General features: G+C 37.3%; 1 protein-coding gene across 3 annotated transcripts in view; it reads left to right on the top strand.

Annotated features, from left to right (window-relative positions):
- Positions 1-24815, top strand: part of SLC25A21 (solute carrier family 25 member 21) — a 183335-nt gene that overhangs the window by 134679 nt on the left and 23841 nt on the right. For all 3 annotated transcript variants that reach the window (XM_072427693.1, XM_072427694.1, XM_072427695.1), the window contains exons 5-8: positions 3785-3851; positions 13508-13567; positions 14055-14162; positions 17282-17446. In XM_072427693.1, coding sequence (XP_072283794.1) covers positions 3785-3851; positions 13508-13567; positions 14055-14162; positions 17282-17446 — 400 coding nt within the window. The remainder of the gene's footprint in view (positions 1-3784; positions 3852-13507; positions 13568-14054; positions 14163-17281; positions 17447-24815) is intronic.

Below are 24815 nucleotides of genomic sequence, written 5' to 3'. Positions count from 1 at the left end.
GATGTTAGTTTGCCATTTCTTTTCCTTATAATGGTAATTGCGTGATTCACCTGCCTGGAAGAAAGGCAGGAAATCTTGAAATCTGTACAGCTTTGCCCTCAGCGTCTTCTAGCCTGGCATCAGAAAGACATTAGCAGGAAGCTGCCATTCCTTCTGCCAGTTTTTCTCAACAGAAGCATTTGTTCTTTCTGTAAAGGCAAGCAAATATTTCTAATGCAGGTAAAGCTTGGTAGCAGAAGATTTATTGTGTGTCAACATGTGAGAGGAGGGGGAGGAAGAATTACGTAAGCAAATATGGGCAGTGGGTGTGGACAGATGGTTTTACCTGACAGGAGGATAAAGTTGGCTAGGAGGTGAATGTGAGGCCGGCGCTTTGTTATACTGGGTCCTGCTCCTGATGCCCACAGGGGGACATTTCCACCAGGAACCATGCATGGCTGATAAGCAATATGATGCTTACTTTGCAAAGCTTTATGAAGGAAATTATATCCATGCAACCAATCCAAAATCGCCTTCCATTTTTCTAACTATGGGAAATTTAAGTTGCTTCTACTGACTACTGGGCATTGCTTTTTGTGTTTAAAGTATCTCAATACAGATGAACCATATATAGTCAATATTTTTATTCCCTGAACCAGCAAAACAACAATGACCTCAATCTTTCTATCACCTTGCTTTCTTCTCCTTTCTGCATGCTCCTTGCTTTGCAGCAGGACTGACTGGCTCCTTTTGCTGCTTCTTCCTCTCCTGGTAAAGCTCTGCAGGAAAAAGATACTAATACAAATTCTAGTACATAATGTATAAATAAAGTATAAATGAAGAATTAAGCTCAGCTTTGGAGGTTTAGCTTTTATTAAATCTATATCCAAAGACAGAAATATATTATTACAGCATTTTTTCAGTACAGAATAATTTCTATTGATTATGCCAGAAATCATGTCCCCTTTATCTGCACTAAACTAAAATGTCAACCAGTGTTATTATCTTTTCCATTCATTTTCTTGTGTGTAATACAAAACAGGAGAGCAGCCTAGGGTGACAACGTGTCTGCTCCTTAAATATACAGGGACGGGGTGTTGTCATTTGAGAACATGGAGTTTGTTACTAGCAGGTTCACAAGGTGAAAAAAAAAGCAAAAAAATAAACTCTGATTATGAAAACAAGCATCCACCACATATAAGCACTAGTTTTCTGCAATATATTACATTTTTGGGTTTAGATATAGTTACATAGTAGTTACATAGTAGGTTAGGTTGAAAAAAGACGTAAGTCCATCAAGTTCAACCACTAGAGAAATAAACATATCCCAAATATAAAACCCTATAAGACATAGTTGGTCCAGAGGAAGGCAAAGGGAAGACTTTCACTTTGTTTAGGGTTGGCTGTCCCTCTTACCAGATTTCTTTTTTTCCCCCAGGCCATGGCTTGTGTGGCTTTTTCAATATTCTGTACTAAATTATTCCCCTTTATGTTACTTTTTTCAACTAAAGCTCCCACGGAATTTATAAAGACACTTTTTGCATTGTGGGATTAATAACAAAGTTAAGGTGGACTACATAGAATTGTGGACCATAAAAACTAATCTTACAGTTCACACAGGGCAACCGGTTTTACTAATCACAAATTAATGACATCTCATTGGTGTCTTCTGCACTTAGCACATCATTATTTTCTTTGCAATGCCTGGTAAATTAGCCTGGAAGAGAGTTTACTTATGGAGTGTTAAAAATTCTAAAAAGAGAATGAGCCGGCCTCACACAGCTGTGAGGGTAAGAGCCCATCTATTTCCATGCTGCCCGGCCCTGATGACAGATAAATGATGAGGGCTGACAATGCTGAAAGGGAGAAGGGTCCTCTTCCCAGGTGTGCTGTTTGTTCTGTAATGCTCTGATGTCCGTCTTTTCTCAGGTCCCACATCTAATGGGTCTCTGCCATTTTGTCCTTGCTGCTGTTTGTATTAGTTCAGGTTACTGCTACTTTATTCTTGTAGGCCCGCATCCTGCACTGTCTCCCTGTGTTCGGAGGGGGCAGGGTTGCTTTTAAGGAAATAAAGGAGAATCATATATTTCAGTTGTCAAGGGCAAATAAAAATCAAGTGTGGCCAGAAAAGTGGGTCTTAGATTTTTCATGCACAGAACGTTGGATGTTTTTCTGGCAGTTTCAGTGATAAATTAAAGAGGAAAGGCATGCTGGTAATTTCTTCATACTAGTAACTGTGCTTTCTTCCCAGTGATACATTTATCAACATTATTTATGTATTGTTCACTAGGAGTGGGAGATCATATAGACTGGGGTTTTTATCGAATTACACTCACGAATGTTGCAGAAAGTAGAAGAACCATTGCACACACTGGGGCAGTGACAAGTTAAAAAGATCCAACTCCAAACTGGATGTATTTTATTTAGGTGAAGTACAGGATATGTGAGGGTTTCAAGCACACTTCTTTTAAAGAGGTTTTCCAGACTCCTGCTTGGTTTTTGGGGGTCTCTGCTCACTTTGTGTCCAACATAGAACCATGGGGACCAGTGTTATCACAGTTCATTAAAGTAACATAAATTCAGCCTCATGGCTAAGTATGAGACCATTGGTGTCTGCTTTGTCTTGTTGGCTTGGTAAAGCACTAACCTACAACTAGCTTCTCTGACACTGTCTCCAGAGCTAAAGGTCCATTTGATCTAAATTTGGAGATCTTGGTCATCACACATGCTTTCTATTTTTGCTGCAGTTGGTTCCATGCTCCAACTCTGACTCACTATCTGAAATGTCAACCCCATCTCTATCTCTGGAGGAATCCCTTCCTTTTGTCTTGACCTGTCATGCTCTCCAAAGCCCTGTCCAGTTCCTGGCCTGGCAAAGGGAGTGTTTGGCCCAGCCCATCCTTCCAATATACTTCAGACTTGAATCTCAAATAAGGATCTTCAAATCTGCCACTCCTGTATACCATTCCCAGGTAAAATGGAAAATACTGTCAGATACCTAAACCTGGCCATACACTTTTCACTATACTAGGGACATTATTAGAATGTCCCTAGTAGTTTTTTAACAACTTTTTTGGACTTAACACTTCTGGACCTTCAACTTTCCACAGCTATTTCTAGTATGTAGTGTCGCATAACATAGCTAGTATGTTCCAGGGTGACAGTTCTGGAACACAGTTGCAGGAATTGGAAAGAGTGTGTCTTCCCATTTACAAAAAATCATGGAGTTGATTTAATAATAGAGTTTAGTGAAATATTTCACTTAGTTTAGTTAGTAGATAAGTATGATAAAGACTTTGAGGCATTATTCACATTGTACGGTCTAAATCCCTGTCGTAAATGAACCTCAATGATTTTAAAATTGGAAAACCTTGCTATGACATACAGTAAGTCTTTGAATTTTTTAAAGAGAAAATTTGGGCAACATAGAGGTTAGTAAACTTCTAATACTGACCAACCATACTAAACATCCATATCTGGTCAACAGGTTGACCTTAAAATATGATTTTTAAGCTATGCTTCACATGAAGTGATAGAAAACAACTCCCCAATGGGAAAAACAAAGAACAAAAATATTTTTTCAGCAGAGTAGGGTATAGGTAAAACTTGCAATGCTTTACTGATCTTCAGTCATTCCTGCCCCCGGAGATAGGTGTTTCTTGTCCTGGTTTTACCAGGATTGAAAAGTAAAGAATAAAAATCTTTTGCCCTGGAGTTAAGCTTCAGATGATTTTTTGGGTTGAGCTGACCAAATATAAACTGGTACAGCTGCTTGGTATAACAACTCATCTTTATCTATTAACAGGTTGCTTGGCTTCTACAAAGGAATACTTCCACCCATCCTGGCAGAGACACCAAAACGGGCAGTAAAGGTAAGTAACCACCATAATGAGTATGTTTTTAAATTATATAGTGGTTGCTATGGGCAGGCATTCATTTAAAAAATATAGTTTCGTCATAAACATGTCTGCCTTACTTTCAGTAACTAATCAGATGAAAACTTTTATCAATTCATTCGATTAGAAAAATGGCCATGGGGCGCTCAGGAAATTCTTTCTCAATTTAAATTTAAAATTGGTAGGGTGAACTAAATAAAGGGCATTTACTGATTGCGCTTCTAATCAGAGGAATGGGACCCCCCTTCTGCCCTTTAAATTCTTTCCTCTTTCTCTTTTTCATTTCACATAAAAATGCTTCTCATACGTACCAATAAAATGTAACACAAGAACAAATTAACATGGTAAACCTCAAAGGAATTATACCCTCTCATTTTAATCAAGATGGATTTACTTAAATTTACACCAATAATAATATTAATATTACACTTTCTGTACTTAAGTTAACATTGCATTTAATTGGTCATTTCTATTTTACCCTCAAGGTAAATGAAACCTATTGTAAAACAAATAGTGATAAAAATTCACGTTGTCATGGATAACACCTACACTTTTTATTTTCCCTTCATCCCCTAGTCATACCTTTTCTGTGTTATTTATGTTTTCTTTTTGATTGTGCGGTTAGTAATATTTTTGTTTCCGTGTTTGTTCTTTGTTTTGGGACATGAAAATGTAACCCACAAGGATTATGTAAACCAAAGAGCTTACTGTACACAGCCAACAAAACCTAAATGGATTTCATTTTCCCTTTTTTAGTATAACTAACAGGGTTAAATTCTAGCAGTTGTCAGCTAACAGGGGAATTGACCTCTGACCGAATCATCAGAGACGTTTGTTAAATAAAAAGGAAACTAGAAATTCGTCTCCTGTTCTGTAAAACAAATTCTCTATTTACATGTCATGCAAAGCTTTACTTTACCTGTGCTATTTACATAACGTTGAAATTACCATGGGAAGCAAATCAGAACTTTTGGCAGCTCTGCAATGAGCACAAGAAGAACTGGAAAATTGACTGCAACCTTCAACTCTTTTGTTTAATAAAGAGTAAATTTTGTTAACCATGTATCTCCAAAAATGTCATACCCAACGGCACAACTGTTTTGTGTTCTCATTAGACTAGAACAAGTCACTTCTGGTCACCTTGCTACATTTTAAAAATAACTTCAATACTGCCGTCTTGATTTCTAAGTTGTCTGGTACTGTTGACTGGCACTGTTGACTGGAGTGGTAGAATCTGCAAGTTTATAAGTCATCCCTTTGGGTTAATAGGGGTCACATGTTTTAGAAAAAGATATGCATGGAGCACAATGATAAAATGTATAGATGTATTGATAGCAATGGGCCTAATTTAAGTAAGCTCTCCAAGACTGGAGAAGATAGACTATCATGGGTGATCAAGCAAACCAGGAATGGATTGATAACTAATGCAAACTAAGAGTAATTGATTTTTAAGAAATCAATTTCAGGATTGCTGGAATCACTCAGGTTCACTCATAATAGTCCACATTTTCTGGTCTTGGAGAACTTATTAAATCAGGCCCAGTGTCTGAGGAAACCACAGCTCATAGTAAAAGCTTTCTAATGTCTTTGTGCACAGTTTTTTATTTGTGTTAAATAAGTCCAAAGAATTTTAGAACCAGGCCAAACACAGGCTAGAATAGATAATTGTCCAACAGATATTTTGATAAAAAGCAAAAGTAGGATGGACTTAACTATTTAGGATTCTATTTTTTTAAAACATATATCTGACTTACTTCTGTTTTTTTGAAACTGAACAAAAGGTCAGTGCAGCAAAAAATGTATAAAAAAATTGTTCCATACAATATACAGTATCTTCTATACCTTATAACCTTAGACAAATTGGTGAGATTTGAGGAGAAATAAAACCTTTGTTGGATTTTCTATCTTCGTCTTCACATGATTTCCCTTCTTGGCCTAGTGACTACTCAAGAAGTGAAGGGAAATCTGCCCAGTGGAAAACAAACAACAATACTTTTTCATAATTTTGCTTCTGTACATTACCACAAATAATTTTAAATGAAACAACTCCGATGCACTTGAACTGCAGACTTTCAGCTGTAATTCAGTGGGTTGAACAAAAAGATTGCATAAAAATGTGAGGAACTAAAGCCTTTTTATTACACAATCACTTCATTTCAGGGGCTCAAAAGTAATTGGACAAAATAAATAGCTGAAAATAGAATGTTCATTTATAATACTTGGTTAAAAGCCCTTTGCTGACAATGACAGCCTGTAGTCTTGAACTCATCACCAGATGCTGGGTTTCCTCCTTTTTAATGTCTGCCAGGCCTTTACTGCAGCGGCTTTCAGTTGCTGTTTGTTTGTGGGCATTTCTGTCCGAAGTTTTGGGTCATTGTCCATCTGTATTATGAAACGCCTCCCAATCATAGTGACTGCATTTAGCTGGATTTGAGCAGACAGTATGTCTCTGAACACCTCAGAATTCATTTGGCTGCTTCTGTCCTGTGTCACATCATGGATAAACACTAGTGTCCCAGTGCCACTGGCAGCCATGCACGCCCAAGCCATCACACTGCCTCCGCCATGTTTTACAGATGATGTGCTATGCTTTGGATCATGAGCTGTTCTACGCCATTGCCATACTTTTTTCTTGCCATCATTCTGGTAAAGGTTGCTCTTGGTTTCATCTGTCCAAAGAATGTGTTTCCAGAACTGTGGCTTGTTTCACCTGCATGGAGAGCTCCTTGTCTGTTCACAGCAAAATCTTCCACATACAAGCACCCCCCCCACCCCCCTCAAATCAACTCCAAGCCTTTCAACTGCCTAATTAATAATGACATAATGAAGAAATTGACCCAATTGAGTCAATTGTCCAACTTTTGAGCTCCTGAAATGAAGTGATTGTGTAAAAAATAAAGGCTTTAGTTCCTCACTTTTTTATGCAATCTTTTTGTTCAACCCACTGAATTAAAGCTGATAGTCTGCAGTTCAACTGCATCTGAGTCGTTTAATTTAAAATTAATTGTGGTAATGTACAGAACCAAAATTAGAAAACGTTGTCTCTGTCCAAATACTTATGGACCTAACTGTATATATGACAGACAGAATTTAACTATTTACAGCACTTGGAAAAAAAATAAAAATTGAGTTTGAATTATTTTACATTTTGCAGGGTGATTTTACCCACAGGTAACATCTAAGGTATATCTACTGGCCCACCAGACAGTAGTAATTGATGATGTAACGGCAGTTTTAAAACTGGTAAAGAGCTATGGTTAGTAAGGTCAAATCACGCAATATCAACATAATATATATTAGTGTTTGAAAGAGAGTACAAAATTCTTTCGTTTGGTACATAATTTTATATGGGGTGGAAAGAAGACAAGATTAAATAAACAAATTCTCTCTTGGGAGAAATCTGAGGGTGGTCTGGCTATTCCTCACTTTAAACAAAAGCAAAACTGAAAAACTATGGGTATCTTTAAATGAGGTTCTGACATTGTGTGATCTGTCTGTCTTACCGTGGGTACACCCATCGTTCCAAACCCTCTCACCACATGGAATTCCTTACCAAAACAAAATATTATCCACGAGGCTGGGCTCATTGACCCCTCTCTTTAATATTCCAGAATTCCCCCTAGCTTGTGAAAATTCCTATCCTGGACCAAGCATGAACACCCATTTATTACCAATATAATGCATAATGGTACTATACCTTCTTTTGGAAATCTTGAGATTCCTCAGGAGTTACGAGGCTCAGCCTGGTTGGCGTATAACCAATTGCAAGCATACAATGTAAATTTATACCCGATTGCTAGGATACTTAGATCTCCCTCAGGATTTGAGCAGCTCATCTTACAAAAAAAAAGAGTGACACATGGGGTGGCATATATATATATCAAATTTTATTGCATGGTTTCAGACAGGGTCTGCCTCAATTTTTTAGATTTTGGGAAAAAGACCTGGATATATCATTTGACCACGAACAGATAACAAAATCATTTTTTTTGACCCATAAATTGTCTAGGTCTAGTAAAGATCTAGAACAGTCTTATAAGATATTAGGCAGATGGTATAGGTGCCCAATGGACATCCACAAATTTGATTAGAGATACTCAAATCTTTGATCTATATAATAGAATCACGGGTTCAGATAAATGCCCACTCCCCACTATTACCACTATGCTACACATCCTGCCTGGCCCCCTTAAACATATTTAGAGGGATCTACTGCGCCATTTCTTTACAGCTTGACATTGCCAGACACTGGGGTACTATCTCATCTCCTTCCATGCCAGAGTGGGTTTGTGATATTAATGACATTGAGTCCATGTAATCGCAGATTGCATGGGAAGACAGTACACCTACTTCCCGATCTTCATAGGACATTTGGGTATATTACAAAAATTCCCCAGAGATCCAACCCTTTTTGCAACAGAGCTCATAAGACTAAATCGGTAGAGGTGTGTTATGACGAATGAAACTAGGCACACAGATATATTGTATTGGAATGGTGAAGTCTAATTTATTTTACTACTTGTGTCAAGATAAAATAAGCTTTATATGTATCTAAATATACAATGTGGGCCTTTGTTCAAATACGTCCCTTTGTTTAAATTTGAGGCTTGTCAACAATATTCCCGCTGACAAAATTTGTACTATATAGAAATTTCTTTTGTGAAGATGAATATTAGATTGATACTGTTCTATGTTTATACTGTTCATATATACTATTGTATTGCTATGTTATGGCTGGATATGTTTTACTTACAGTGATATGTACTCCGTACCCTTCCCCTCCTCTCTTTTCTTCTTCTCCTCTCCCTTTTTTTTGAAAAACTTTAATAAATATTGATTATACATAAATCACCTTTCTTCAGCATTTGAATGCTCAGTTTGAACTTTTGCAGGTTGTCTTGCCAATGTCTACATGCCTAAATGCACTGAGTTTCTACAATGTGATTGGCTGATTGGATATTCGCGTTAACAAGCAGTTGAACAGTTGTACCTAATAAAGCAGTCAATGAGTGTAAATATTGTACTGTGTTAGGAAAAATGACTCAGATAGTCATATTTAAATTAAATGTAAACCCAATCACTAAAATCCTAAACATTCTCTAACAGGTAAATGTACTTTAAATAATTTGAAAATTTTCAGCTTTAAATAAAACAAAGTGGTTATTCTGCAATCTTGCTCTTACAATGCCATCCTGTGCCACATGCTCATGATGGAGGCTACAAGTAGCTGAAATACATTTTACAGGCATATTCTATTACTGTAACCATCAGGTCACCAAGCCCACCATGACTAATCATGTACAGCCTACACTGGATTGGGTTCCTATAAGCAGGAATTGGTTCAAATTTGATGGATCAGATTAGCAGCAATATGATGCTAAATAGATGATAATAGAGATCAAAACTTTAGTTTATAAAAAATAACTGCAGTTGTTTATAATACCCAGCACTCTCACAAACTAGATGCCATCCACCTAGAGTTTAGATCAACTTTAATGAAAGTTAAAAATGTTCAAGCAGTGAGACTGCTAACACCTTGTGCATGTCTGCCTCTTGGTACATGAATGGTCTCCCTGCTGTTTGCACCTGCAGTTGGTACATTTAATTATGCTGTAGGAAAACAGCCTAGCAGCAAACAACAGGTTTATTTGTCAGTATATAGATCTAGTAACACCAAAGTAAGTTGCCAGACAAATACGGGAGAGCATGTTTTGTAAGTCTAGGATACATTGAATTTTGTGTCTTGTCTAGCTTGTACTAATGCCAGTCAAACATATTCGTTCCTGTTCTTTATTAGTGGACACATGAACAGCTTGCTTGGTTCATGGATGGTTGAACATGAGTAGGATAGGATATTACTGTATGAAAACTTCACCAGATTACCTTCTATATGAGAGAGTTCCTCTGTCTTGCCAAGAGTAGGAGGGTATTTTTATCAGCTTGGAGAATTTATCGCTCTCGGGAAAACCCTTACTTAGCTACATATCCGCTGTGTTTGCCATTCAAGCACATTTGTGTTCAAATAACTATGCAAATGCATTAGTTTGAATAGCAAACAGCACTTAACAATAAAAGGCTGCATTTGACCTGCTCTGTCTGCAGTTCAAATGCACCTAATTAGAACATGCTGTAGCACAAAGAAACACTGCAACGCAAAGCTGGTAAAATACAGCCTCTGGTCTCCCATTGGCACTGCTCAATGAAGTGTACAAGCAATGTACACATTCTAGATAAATGTTTCCCAACCAGGGTACCTCCAGGTGTTGCTAGGGGCTGCTTGAGCAATGTGTGGCTCTCAGGTCAGGTCTTTTTGGCTATCTGTAAAGCTACGTACACACTTCCAATTATTATCGTTGGAAAACGAACGACGAACGATCCTGCACGATATCTACGAACGATCGTATAGCACAGATCCTGCACATAGAGATATTGACACAATCGTTCGTAGATATTGTACACACAATAGATACGATCGTTTGAGCGATAGAGGAACCATGTGCACGACAGGAAAGTGAACGAACGTTCGTTCATTACGCATGCTCAGATCATGGACGATCAACGAACGACCGTACACACGAACGATGTTCAACGATCGTCGTCCAATCCGATCCGCCGGTCCGGTCGTTCGTTTCCAACGAGTTTCCTCGTTCGTCGGCGTCGTTGGTTACTTTTTTACGAACGATTTTTTGCCCAATCGATCGTTCGTCGTTCGATTGGAACGATAAAAATTGGAAGTGTGTACGCACCTTAAGGGTGACATTCTTCTCTCTGGCCAACAATGTAAAAGGCATCCTTCCTACTGACCACCACTAATATACTGTGAGCTGTGAATATAGAAATTAAAGCAGTGGTTCCCTGAAGACCTGAAAGTTATTTCAATGGGCTCCCCATGGTAACAAGGTCCAGAAACACTGTGGATCATTAACTGAGCTTGGATAGTTGTTGGCAACTCTTATGGAAGAGGACACAGCCTCCCACTTGCCATAGAACTCGCCATAGAACTGAACAGCCCATTCATTCTAGTATCTTTGGAAATTTTCCAGAAAGAGTGTTTTCAGTGACAAAAGTTTACAATCAGTACGCATCCTTATCCTTAAAGTGGAACTAAATCCATGTTTACTCACCTATCCCTGTTCCATCCTCTGTCTTTCTTTTTTTCTTCCTGAAGACAATCTTCAGCCATTATGATTGGTGCTTCATCAATAGAATAAAACAGGTTATTGCACATAATATGAGAATTTTAGGTTAATGACTGTTTCCTAAGGTAGTTTCATGCTAGATGTTCAGCAATACAGTTTTTCTGCAGCAAGCATGTAGCCTGTCTATTGACTTTTTCCTGAAACAGAAGACATTACAATAGCATATTACAGTAACAACACAGTGTTACATACAGTACATAATAACATATTCAGACATAAAAAGGAAAAATGTAATGTGTATACTTACCTGACACCTGAGCTGAGTTTGACATCACTAGGCCATTCTGGTAAGACACCTCTGTAGTTTTTACAACATCATTAAACAGAAAGTAAACTAAAAAAAAACGAACCTTTACTTCTACAGATCTTTGAACCCCTTCGGAGGTTTCCTGAATCAGGTTCCACGGAACAAGCGTCAGGCACCGCCATCTTCTTTCTTGTCTTTCAGCTTCTGTTTATGTCACCTGATATAGCACTCGGCAGGTGCGGGATCAGGTGACGTAGCTGCTGTAAATGAGGAGTGGCGATCTCACTGTGCATGTATGAGATTGGCTTTTTTTTACTAATTGAAGAAAAAGCTCCTTCTATGCATGCAGATGGGTTGTCTACCCCTTTATGTAAAGTAAAAAGTCTGGTGATAGGTCTACTTTAAATGTATTTTACTTACTTAGTGTAAGTACCTGCATTCATCAGGGCCCAGACCGGGAGCAGAATCAGCACAAGGGGCACAAATAGCTCAATAGTCTGCTGCTTCTTCCTTTACTGTCCAGTTACAGACTGGGGGAGGAGCAAACCCAACAAAGATCATAACCAAAATCATGTCTTCTCCCCTGCCTGACTCCGGTTCAATATAATGGAGCTTTCTTTGAATATGAGGACTGGATGGGCAAAAATACAAAACTGGATGGGCATTCAAATAGGTCCTTTATATGTATTTTATCTGTGCATTTAATGTTTGTCTGGAGTTTAGCTTTAATCTCATGAGAAGGCGCTCCTAAACTTTGCTTCCCAAAGATCAGGAGACCCAGTGACGTCATCCTCACCTAGGGGCTAAAGGCAGAAGCCGGGAACTAAAGTAAATATACATTTTCTTCCCCTCTAATGTTTGATTCTTTTATGTATAACACTGCTTGCTATGTGGAGGGTGGGGATCTAAAACATAATAGATGGTTAATAATGTTGCTTATTAGCTAAGCTTAAAAAGTCATGTTTTTTTTGGTCTATGCAATGTTAACGCTTGTCTCCATTGTAAATATATGATGGTTTTCAGAAATCATTTTAAGATATTTAGTTTTTTTTTTTATAATTTAAACAATTTTTTCTTCTGGTTGCAATTAGTCAGCACAAACTTGGAGGCCCCTTTTTCTGCTTGGTTGTCAGGCAGTAGAGTGACCTCTGTGTTGCTTCTTTTCTAGAATAAATCTCAGAAGTACTGTATGAGGTTTGAGTGCAATGTTTACATACTGACGTCTGTAGAATTTTCTCTTGTATAAGTATTTCAGCACTCGCTTGCCCACGTGACCACAAATCACTCAACGCACATACTTATACAAAAGCAAAACAACCTTTTAAGAGCAAAGCTTGAAGATAGAACAAACTTTCCCTAGAGATGTGTAAGAAATATACCAAATCTATTTTAGGATTGCCATCCCATTTGTAGAGAAAACATGGCTCAAATACAGGTTACCTAAATCTGACTTTATACGGATAGGTTGTTCGGGTAATATCACCTATACTTGACATATGTGAGGAGTTCTGCAAAGTGACAACGTGTAACTCGGATTCTAACTTAATTCTGTGGACAGAATTTCCTTATCTATGAAGAATGTGCATAGTCACTTTCCTTAAAAGTCTGTCTGTCCATCCATCCAATCATCCAACTGCTTTGGAACTGTCACACTCTAGTATGTGGCTACCATACTAGTTAATAGGTGGCCTACCAAGGCTGTCCACCACAAAAGGGAATGACCAAGCTGTCCACCTTATAAGAGAAAGGTTGTCCAATCAAGCTACCCAAGGGTTTTGTCTAAGGCATTTGTCCTTCCATTGACCATCATTACAGGAATATTTTTTCTGCCACCGACTACCAATGCTGATACATTATCCCCTCCCCTGATGTCTGAACATTTTTACTATGGCTATGACTCTTGTAAAAAAATGTCCTGAATATACCAATATTCGTTGCAATGTAGCCATGCACAGATTAGCCATTAACCAGATTAACCACACCCCAAATTCCCATTATATGTCCATATATATTGCCCCTCAGGTTAGAAAATAGGGATCAAATTTACACAAACTTTTTGTTATGACAAAATTGTATTTTTAAGTATTTTATAACTTAGGATATATATTGACTCATATAGACTGCATGATAATATATCAGTTTCTAGTGAGATTTTGTCAGTTGATCACTTATTTGTTTTGTTATAGTTCTTCACCTTTGAGCAATACAAAAAGCTGCTACTACCACTCTCCCTGCCACCTGCCTGGGTAAGTTGTGCCATGTTTGTATTATGTGAAAATGATCTCACATTATGGTGCGCATTGATAGAAATGCTAAACTATATTGCTTGTGCTTTGTCAAATTTGTGGTCTTCTCCAACATAAACTGGAATTTTGGTTGTTGTGACCCATTGGCTTTAGAACTTCCTGATCCACTGTCCTAGACAAATGCGCGGACCAGTAAACTCAGAATAACATCAGACATTTTCATTTGCATAATTGTATCGGTTCAGTGAAGCAAGGGAGACAGCATAACAGCCAACCAATGAGAATTTTTTTTACAGGGGTCAGTACCGGCAGCCTCCACTGGTCCCTCATGACAGGTATCAATTGATAAACATTCTGGCTCATTAGTTCTTTTTAATTTTTGTCTGATGATGTAACAATTTGTACATTTGGGGGCCATTAAAAAAAATCTAAGTTGTCATTTTAATTGGGTGTATTTCCAATGCCTTTCTTTTGTCTTTCCTTTTAGGTGTTTGCAATAGCTGGCCTTGGATCAGGATTAACAGAAGCCATAGTTGTGAATCCTTTTGAGGTTGTAAAGGTCAGCCTACAAGCTAACCGTGACTCATATACCCAGGTAAATATATTTATTTTATATTAATAATATATAGCATAAAGGTATGATATTTTGTCTGATTTATCAAGGCTCTCCAAGAATGGAGAAGATAGACTAATATAGGTAAACCTGGGTGATCCAGCAAACTTGAAATGGATCTGATGCAGAATTGAAAACATTTGCAAACCAATAGCAAATGTTTTTTAGGAAATATATTCCAGATTTGATGGATCGCCCAGGTTTAATAATGATAGCCCATCTTCTTGGAGAGCTTCAATAAATCAAGCCTATTGTGTCATGCAGAATTGGTGAACTCTTGTAGGTGTTGTGATTGTCTCTCTAAACTTTTTTAAAATTCACTACTTTGTTTAATATTTGTAAACAAGGACCAGAGCTGTAGGATCTTTACCAATAATCACTAACAGATTAGCTTTTTTTTGTTATTATTTTAAACTTTACTGTATTGACTACAAACTATTTTTCTTCCTTGTGCATTTTTTGAGTGTCAGCAATGGAGAAATTTTAAGACCAAACAGGTTTTCTAAATACTTCTGTGTCAGCTTATCACTGACCGTCACAACTATGACCACTGCTAGAATTTTCTAGGACTTTTTAAATCGATCTGATGTAATATTTAAATACATGTATACATCATTATATATTTAAAAATTGATTTGCATCACCACATAGGTCTTAGGATGTTGTGGGAACATTGCAGTCTAGTGTAGTTAGAACAATGAGCGCTGGAATGGATGCGGAAGTTTAAAGTCGAACTTACACAGAAATTCTAAAAATATTTGACATAGTGTTTCTGAAGTCATAAAGTGAACTGACATATTGGCGGTTACTTGAGTTAATGTGATGTAATGGTTGTACATGACTTTTGCTTGAACCGTTTCCTATAATCTCACCATTGTGTTATTAAAATTTGATTAATGTCCTGTAAAAATACAAATCTGGCTATGAAGTTTGCTGTACATGTATTGTGCATTCCCAGCTGCTTTGTTGACTTAGTTATATTTGCTTTTCTCTTAAACGCCACTTGTTCAACCAGCTGAATGAGTAAATACATTGGATTTGACCAGAATGTAACAGATGTATCCCCACAGGTAGAATGGATGTGTGTGATATGTTGAAGCTTAGGTTTGGCACTGACATAATGAAATAGGTGGGATGTGTGACACATGTGACTTTGGCCACGGATTTAGCTATCAGTATCCTCCATCCAGCAATGAGATAACCTCATTGCATTACCAGGTCTGGCTTTCTACAACCCAAACAAAAATGTAAAATATTGCAGCTTACCAATTCTTAAATGTTTTGTCTACATTGTTTTTTTTTTACTTTATCTTGCCAGTACCATCCTTTATGTCTCCTCATGATCAATAGGTGAATACTACTCCTCACCCATAAATACCTTCTTTAGTTTCTTTGCTCCCCATGGCCAACAAAGAGTGGAGAGGAGTTCTGGAAGTTAGAAAGTTCTGCAAGTTAGATAGAATGGCTGGAAATCTTTCCACAAGAAACGAAACCACTAAATAGAGTTTGTATATTTACAATGCACATGTTTTGTAAATGCTTGTGAATGTATCTAACAATTTGGTATACATAGAAAAAGTGTCCGGCAAAAGGCTCACATCTCACAATCCATGCAAAGTGATTAGCATACAATGGTTTGTTTTAAGTAGATTATAAAGATAATAATTTACATTTTAGTCTAGGTACAAAAGTTTCATACTTTGTAGATACAACAGGCAGTGTGGCAGCACACACCTGGAATATAGAGATATAATATAGCACACATCAGCCCATGTCATTTGACAGCCCATTATCCTAAAGCAAGCCGTCCTACTGATCTAGGGCTCCTCGTCTTAGCATTGAGCTTACACTGGTTCACTGACATTATTCCATTTGTCTTTAGGAGCTGTGACTTCCCAGTAGAAGACCGAGTGGCACTAGTTGTGTTTATTTTGTTACTTAGAATCTCTAGTGTGATCTCATCTTAGCAGTTGACAGACAGGAAAAGGCAAAATGATGGTGGTGGTAATTAAGCTGTTTTGCTCTAGGTTTCTTGAAGGTATATTGATACCTGTCATTCAGGACGCTTGGAATGGCCATGACCAAACATTCTGTATTTTTCCTCAATGTATTTCTTATATTTTGTAGAATTAAAGGAACATGCTCTGTAGAGTGTGTACGTTTTGGCATTTACTTGGTGGCTTTTTTTACTTGCTGGTAAGTTGTCAAAGCTTTAGGCTATGTACACAAATCAGATGATTCTCACCCGATGCAAACAATCAGACTCATCTCAAGCAAGAATCTGACATGTGTACAGTGGTCACCTGATGTCATTAATGGATCGGTCCTTGACTGCAATACAAGTCAAGGGAGAAGACCACTGCTAGGTGCCGCTGGCTCATTGTCCCCCCTCCCCTCTCTATAGAACAGAAAGGTGTTGTGTGTACAGTGCTCGTTCATTCATCTGTCACACTTTTGTTGCTGGAAACAATCAGGAAGGATAATTCCAGTGATAAATATTTAATGTGTGTACATGGCCTTTCTAGTAGATATTACTTCAACTAAAATAACAAGAGACCTCAGAGTATCTATAATATGTCTGCCACTATATTATTTTATAAACATTGTTGGTCAATTTAGCTTTTTGGCCACAAAGTCAATTTTAGGAAGAAGTAAATGTTCATCCATTGTTGATGAGTTCATCATAAAGTCTTTTAAATCACTTGAATCTGCCATATTTATTAGCCTCTTGTAATTATTTGCACAGCAGAGGGTATAATGAAAGAGAGTGTGCAGTGGCTCCTACAAACATGCTGATAGGAAGGCAAGTGGAGGGATGTCTTCATTAGTGACCTTCTACACCTTCTTTGTCCAGTCTTAAGCTGGAATATCTCCTGGACCAAGATGTATTAGTTACCCACAGTGCAGTTCATAGAGAGGGCTAGGATCTGACTATGCTCTCTTGTTCTGGTGTACCATTTAAAGATTAAAAAGTTTGAGACTGGCAGGTAAGTGGTTCACACTCCTGTATTTCAAGCCTACTGATGAAATGAGGTATGTGGCTTTTCTATTCTGTTTTGCATTCTAAACCATATGAATATATCAGTTATATTTTTTTCCAGCAACCATCTACCTTTGCTCAGGCACAGCGTATCATCCAGAAAGAAGGCTTAGGTCTGAGAGGACTGAACAAAGGCCTTACTGCCACTCTGGGACGCCATGGTGTCTTCAATATGGTCTATTTTGGTTTTTATTTCAACGTCAAGAACGCATTTCCAGTCAACAAGGTAACACTTTTAACTCTTACGTATGGAAAAGTAAGGAATTTGTCCATCTAATCCAAATTCTGATCTAGGATATGTTGGAAAAGAATTGTCAGATTTGTTGGTAGGGTGAATGCTTCTAATTTTATTTGTTCTAAATGTCCTAAATGTTCTTTTATTGTCTTGTATTTCTATTTCTAATCTAGTGTACATGTACATGTGATTGTTTAAATTTTTATGCAAAAGTAAGCATTGAATACCTCCCCAAACCTTACATTTCTAGACAATCATAATCAAATTGTAGTTGGCACACATAGGTTTCAGTGGCCATTCACTTCATTTATTTGCTTTGTGCATGTATCGTAGAACATATATCTGTATTAAAATACTGCTTTAGCAGCATTTGTAAGTGAAATGCATGGAAAATGCACATTGATGTTGCTCTCATGATAGGTTTGCTTTAGCATCTTTACTATGTTTATTAGAGTTAAATGCTGATTCAATGGAAAAAATACATTTTCTTTCTTTAAAGTAGAACTAAACCTAAACTTAAATGTAATAAAATTCAAGTAAAATATTAAAAAAAAAATTTAAAAGAACCAGAGGATAAAATAATCTTATCATTCTTCTCCTGACGGTTCTGAAATTTTTACCCGACCATCTGACCATCTTTTGGGTTTGGGATCTTCAGCTATCCTGTTCATGCCAGAATGACTAAGATCCATGCATGCACACAAGAGTTTATTTATTCCCACCATCCAGTCATGCCAGGATCATACATTGAATTGTGCATGCCCAGCTCAGTGTACATTATAGAGAAGATTGTGAACAAGGTAAGTTTAAAGAACCTGCCTGGTCGCAATTTTGTAATTGTAACGTTTAGTTCTGCTGTTTTCATTTCATGTCAGTGTTTGGAGGGTAACATTTGTTTGCCACAAAATCACCTTCAAGTGATCATCTCGAGAAACATTTTCTATTTAGTATTAAAAACCACAATACTTTGTGTGAAATAAGTTGACAATAAGATACATAGATACATTTCTCTTATCACTTGTAAAAAAGGCAGATACGGAAGTAAATTGACTGTTTGCAGCTGAAACATTTCAAGAACATTTAATCCCAGGGACAATATTTTCCTTGTTGAGTTAACAGGAACAAGTCACCCTAAATTGCTGATGACTCTGTTATCTGCAGTGACATACAGCAAGAGAAAGTTGTAATCTTCAATAGCCATAAGTAATTGTGCTTGCCATAATAATAATGATCAGGTCTCATTAAGTCAACTAACTACAGGTGGACAGTGCAGGCTTCCTATTGTTACACTAATGGTGTATTGTTAGGCTTCTGCTCATCTCCTAAGAGGGATGATTTCACCTTGGAAGCAAACTATGTCAAGTATGCAGTGTTTGGATTTAGCTTTGAATTAGCTTGTGAGTCAATGTGGGCTGTTTGAGTTGAGGTTAGTTTGTTCCTACATATTAGATTTCACAGAGAGATATGTTCTATTGAGGTCATGAAATATTCCTACAATAAGGGTTACATGATGTGCTGGAGTGACAGTTCAAATTCTAGTGCAAAAGTGACTCGTCGGACATCTGGTATGTATTCACACCCATACATATATCACCTTCTCAGTCCTCATTATCCATTCTGGGAGGACATTCATCATGCAACTCTTACCTTTTGGTAAACAGGACCTGTCATTTATATAGCTTAGCTCAATGAAGAATTTTAGTGAGCAATATTTGTATGAAAAATGTCAGCATTCCATCACCTCAGTAAATGTCCATTGTAGGTGCTTTTGGCAGTGGACAAGAGGCAGCATGGAAGCTCTAAATAATAATAAAAAGACATTGCAATAAAATGTGTAAAACCTACAAGTACATACACTATAGCAGCACACATCAAGAGGGTAAACTCCTAAATACAATAATATTATAATATGTGAAGCTTAAAAGATAATAGCAAAATTATACATATAAGAAAATAATAAGGTATCCTTCATTAACCACCTGGGCGGTGTCCGGAGGAGCTGCGGGGAGAAGGTGAGTATATTTTTTTAGAGATCAACGCTAGAACAGGACAGATCATCACAGCAGGGACCAGGTAAGTTAATGCATTTACCCACCCGACAAAAGTTCGGGTTTACCGATTTTTGCAATTTTTTTTACCCCGAACCAAGGTCGGGTTTAATGGTTGGGTGGTTAATTACACAAAAAATCACAGTTATTGAATATTAATCCAGTCCATATACTGAAGCCAGCCACACCAAACTCCATCCTCTCTATCAAAACCTGCAGCTTTGTACAAACAACACACCATTCTATCTTGATCACAACACACAGAACAGATGGGATTGTCGATATTCTGTTTTGGCATGGCAAATATGGCCAATTTTTATGCAGTGCATATATTGTGGTGAGTTCAAATCTTTACAAGATGATGGCAAGTGCACCCATTGGCATGAAGGGTTAGGATCCTTGCACATGGTTTCTGTTAACAGTCCTGTATTTTTTACATCACCTTCCACTTTTCCTTTATTTATGTAGATTTGATGTATGTTTACACTGTTCACTGATGGGGATTTGGAAAAATATTAAATTACTGTGAATGTTTTTGCAATTACTCAAGGAAGCTTTGACTGGTTTGTTGCTATGCAGCCCCATATACAGCTATGATACAATGTGCCAGATTTAATAAAGTTCTCCAAGGCTGGAAAGGATACACTTTCATCAGTGAAGCTGGGTGATCCAGCAAATCTGGAATGGATCTGGTCCAGGATTCAAAACATTTGCTAGCAAATAGAAAATGACTTCATGACTTCATGATGAAAGTGTATCTGGAAAAGATACACTTTCATCAGTGAAGCTGGATCACCCTGCTTCACTGATGAAAGTGTATCTTTTCCAGCCCTGGAGAACATTAATAAATCAGGCCCAATGTGTGGTCTCTCTTTTGTACAGTGCTACATTTTTTTAGCTACAGTAGCTCTTTTTGGCTTTAGACAAGACAGATTAACTTCCTCCCCCATACACATCTATGGTACCTTGGACACCCATGACTCTGTCACCTGCTGGTTTGGATATGATCAGTCCTCTGGAAATCACAATTTGGCCCACGTTAAAGGCACTCAGAACTTTATGCTTGTCCACGATTTCTGATTTCACCGCATTATCTTAAAAAATGCCTAACATATTCCGTCCCTCGATAGATTCCATTGTAACTAGATAATCACTGGTTTTATTGCTTTAGCTAATCAGTAATACACAAACATTTACTTATATCCTAAATCATTCCATTCTATCCTAATTTCTTTTTAAAAATATATTGTCTTGGGGGTAAAGCTGATGACATTTTTATAAACATTCAAATTTTAACAAATTATCTTATAAATTCCATAGAAGAACAGCTAGTTATCAGTGACTTTGTAAGAATTTAGGAAGACAATGCATTCCAGGTTCATACATTTATTCTATTCTGAATATTGTATCATGTTATTATTAATCATTTTACATGTATTCTGTATTAAGCTGGAAGTATTTATCATTCGTACAATCTTTTATGATCAGCATACATATAAACACATAGCGCAGATGTCTTTTTTTCTAACAAATTCGGCTTTTTTTTCAATCAAGCCCGGGCGTGTTTGTGATATTTATCTTTCAGGCATGATTTCAATAAACAAACAGCAATGCAGTACATACAAGGAGGTTTATGTACTGCTTTACCATGCTTAAGTTATAACTCTCTGTGTTATGCATTAAAGTCAATCTTGACTCGGACAATTTATCCTAAGAACCGTGCAAAAAAGTCAGATTGAAATGATATAGCTCCTATAGAAGGCATTGTGCAGATGCTATTTTGCCTAGGCACATGTTTCTCACAGTATGGAATACAAGCAGGGCAGTCATTGTATTCATAAAAGCATGATCTATCAATAGGTGGCGCTTACTGTTTCTAAACCCCTCCCCTGATGACATCATCAAGTGGTTGCAGGCAAGAGTGGGCAGGTATGCCTCTAGAAATGACCTGATTGGCTATTGTGCAGATAGAAAAATGGATAATGCCTAGGCACTGTATATAAATACGCAGATCCGAAATTATATGCTAAAAGAGCTAAAATTAGCCATGTTTGCTTTTGGCTAAATGCTTTCCTTTTTTATGTATATATAAAAAAACATATTTTATACTGTTTAATTAATCCAGGTTAGACAACTTTTAACTTTTTTTTCGGAGCAAGTTCACTTTAAGCAGAAATAGCTCTGTCTGATCTGGGATGTAAATTCATGTTGGATGAGACATGGTGCCCACACTGTGAAATATGAGGAGAATCTAAGGTAATGAGGCATTCTTTGACTGTAGTGCTAATGGAAGTCTGGGTAAACTTTTCATGCTTATTCATTGCAAAGTAGAGATTGTTATTCCATATAATTGTTTGAATCATAAACATAGAGTACAAAGATGCGTTTATGATGATTTACAGGAGATTTTAATTTCCTCAATGGCTTTAGAGCTCACTGGCACCAGTAGCATGGCGCTTTATTGGGTTTTATTGGGAATAGCTAGGCTACAACATTAGGATTGGACATTACTGAGCAACACAATCCCAAATCAAGAACAAGGCTATTCACCTATTGTCCAGTGTCTTCACTCCAAGGGGGTGGGTTGGTATGTGCAGAAACAAGCAGGACATGCTTCATTTTAACACAACTTTCCAACAGGTTGCAACACATCGCATGTGCCGCTGTGCAAAAGAATTACATACAACCACACTAGTGGGTACACAGTACAACTTTGGGCCTGATTTATTAAAGCTCTTCAAGCCTGGAGAAGATAGACTATCATACGTGAACCAGGATGATACAGCAAATCTGAAATGGATTTGTAAAAATATTCTGCTATTAGTTTGCAAATGTTTTTATTCCTGCACTAGATCTATTCCAGGTTTGCAGGATCACCCAGATTCTTCAATGATAGTCTATTTTCTCCAGTCTTGGAAAGCTTTAATAAATCAGGTCCAATAAGGTAAGCTATCATCGGTCATCTATATGATGCTACTGATCTTAGGATTCCACATACCCTCACCTCCTCCAGGGATTTCCCTGTTTCCCCACCCACACAATGAAAACTACACATTTCTCCTGCCTTCCCTGTTCTAATACTCATTATATAGGCCCGAGGATTCCTAATGCAAATCAATCTAGAAGGGTCTGTCTTTCAGCAAACAAGTTACATTTTGCAGTTTCTGATAACATAAAATAACCACAATGATCCCTCCCAGTTCTAGACTATATGATCTTTTGTTCAGAAGGCAATTATTGGGTCTATGTCTATAATTGGCTGGTATGGGTCAGATATAACTGGATTCATTCAATACCAGACTGTAAACAAGTGCTGATTTTAGATGTTATTTCTAAGGTCACACATGGGTTTTGGGATTCCTGACAAACTGTAGAGAGTAGTTAGACTGAGTTCTTCCTGCATACTTCTCTGGTGTTATGGGAAGTAAAGTACCTTCCTAATAATGACAGATGGGCTATCCATTTTCTGTCTGACAGCACTTGTGACATGTCTCTCGTTCATAAACATAAATGGCAGGCAGCAATAACCACGTAGTGGCTCTGGTTTAGTGATGACAGACTTGGTAAGCAAGCCTTGCAGCTAAATCTGAAAAATTTTCATGAAAACATAAAAAACAAAAATATACAACCCTGTAACTGGTATAGCAGCCAAATCTAATGTAACCATAACAGTAACTGCTGTACATAAAAAAGAGAGAAAGCTTTCATTGGGGTGACCGATCAGATTTAAGCTTTTAATTTTCCCATGCAGAATAAAAGATGAAAAGCTGGAGAGTCCAGTGCAGTATTTTATATATACAACATACATTCACACAAACTGTTACATAGGATTTACATGGGCACTCGATGCAGAAGAACAGTACCCATGTTGTTTTGTTTGTTTTGCATTTTGCCTGCTTTCCAACCAGAAACAAGGAACATTTGCTCAATTGCCAGAACACGGAACATTCTTATGTCTGTAAGTTTCCCTGACCTTGGAAATTTCCCCTATACAAACCTTCTTGGGAATGCATGGTCCTAGTTGTCTCCCCAAGATAGTCTGGTTTAATTATTTTCAGTGCCCCCTCTGTCCATAGGTACAACAATCTTTTATCCTAACAACCTGTGGGCTACTTTAAATAATTGCTGACATTACCCACAAAGGTATGTTAAAGTTTGAGTATGAGTTTTAAAAGAAGTTTTATGTAAAAATTTTTGGGTTTCTACTAAAACATACAAATGTCACAGTATTTACTGTATTAATCAGCTGGTAATCTGCAGCTTACACAATTGCATAAAGGTGAAGAGTTATCCAGGGTCAAGTAGAGTTTGCAGTGAGTAGTTCATTGAGCCTCCACCCTTCTGAGAAAGTGGCATGTAGCATTAGCATGGCTTGCAAGCAACTCCGCTATTCCTGCCAACAGTAGATGCCAAACCAAATGTTGAATAATTAAGCACAGCTACCTACTTTTATTAACCATTACCGGCATCACATTAATAATACTGCCAGATGAAAGAAAACTTTCTTTAAAATAATATTAGGCAATCATAACATCATTCACGAATTAACCTGAAAAAGCTTCCAAGTATATGTGGGGAATTGCATTTTAAGTCATGTAAAGAAAGTAGTTATGCCTAGCATGCCTGAATAGCACATCTGAAAATAAATGTTATAGGAAAATTTTTTTTACCAGGAAACTGTTGCTCATTGAAAACTTTCCACATTTGAAACAAAATAATGTTTACATTTTCAATTTAAAATTAAACTTTTAATTTTAAATTTCAGGGAAAAAAACAGTACTTCCAGGCATTAAAATCCTCACATGAAGATCACAACACTCCTGACATTGACTGTATCTACTTTACAATACAGAAAGGCAGCTGCATCCTTGTTTAGACATCCCCAACGTCCTGGACCGAGATGCTGGCCCAGGGATGATACAATTATGTAAACTTTGGTGCTTTTATGTTCAAAGACTTCAAAAGTGGACCCTCCACAAAAAGCTGGGTTAAAGCTGAAGTCCACTTAGTTTTATTAAATATCAATTCTCAATTTCATACAATATGTACGGTGTATTTACACTTAGTTAGGTCCACAAGTATTTGGACAGGGACTAATTTTGTTTCTGTACATCATACCACAAATAATTTTAAATGAAACAACTCAGATGCAGTTGAACTGCAGACATTCAGCTTTAATTCAGTGGGTTGAACAAAAAAGATTGCATACAAATGTGAGGAACTAAAGCCTTTTTTACACAATCACTTCATTTCAGGGGCTCAAAAGTAATTGGATTGAGTGGCTATTTTGGGCCAAAAGACCTGGACGTCCA

This window comes from Pyxicephalus adspersus, chromosome 12 (genome assembly GCF_032062135.1).
Source record: "Pyxicephalus adspersus chromosome 12, UCB_Pads_2.0, whole genome shotgun sequence".
In the NCBI taxonomy this organism is placed as follows: Eukaryota; Metazoa; Chordata; class Amphibia; order Anura; family Pyxicephalidae; genus Pyxicephalus; species Pyxicephalus adspersus.
The sequence above is the reverse complement of the archived record's forward strand: the minus strand, read 5'-3'. Positions and strand labels throughout refer to the sequence as shown.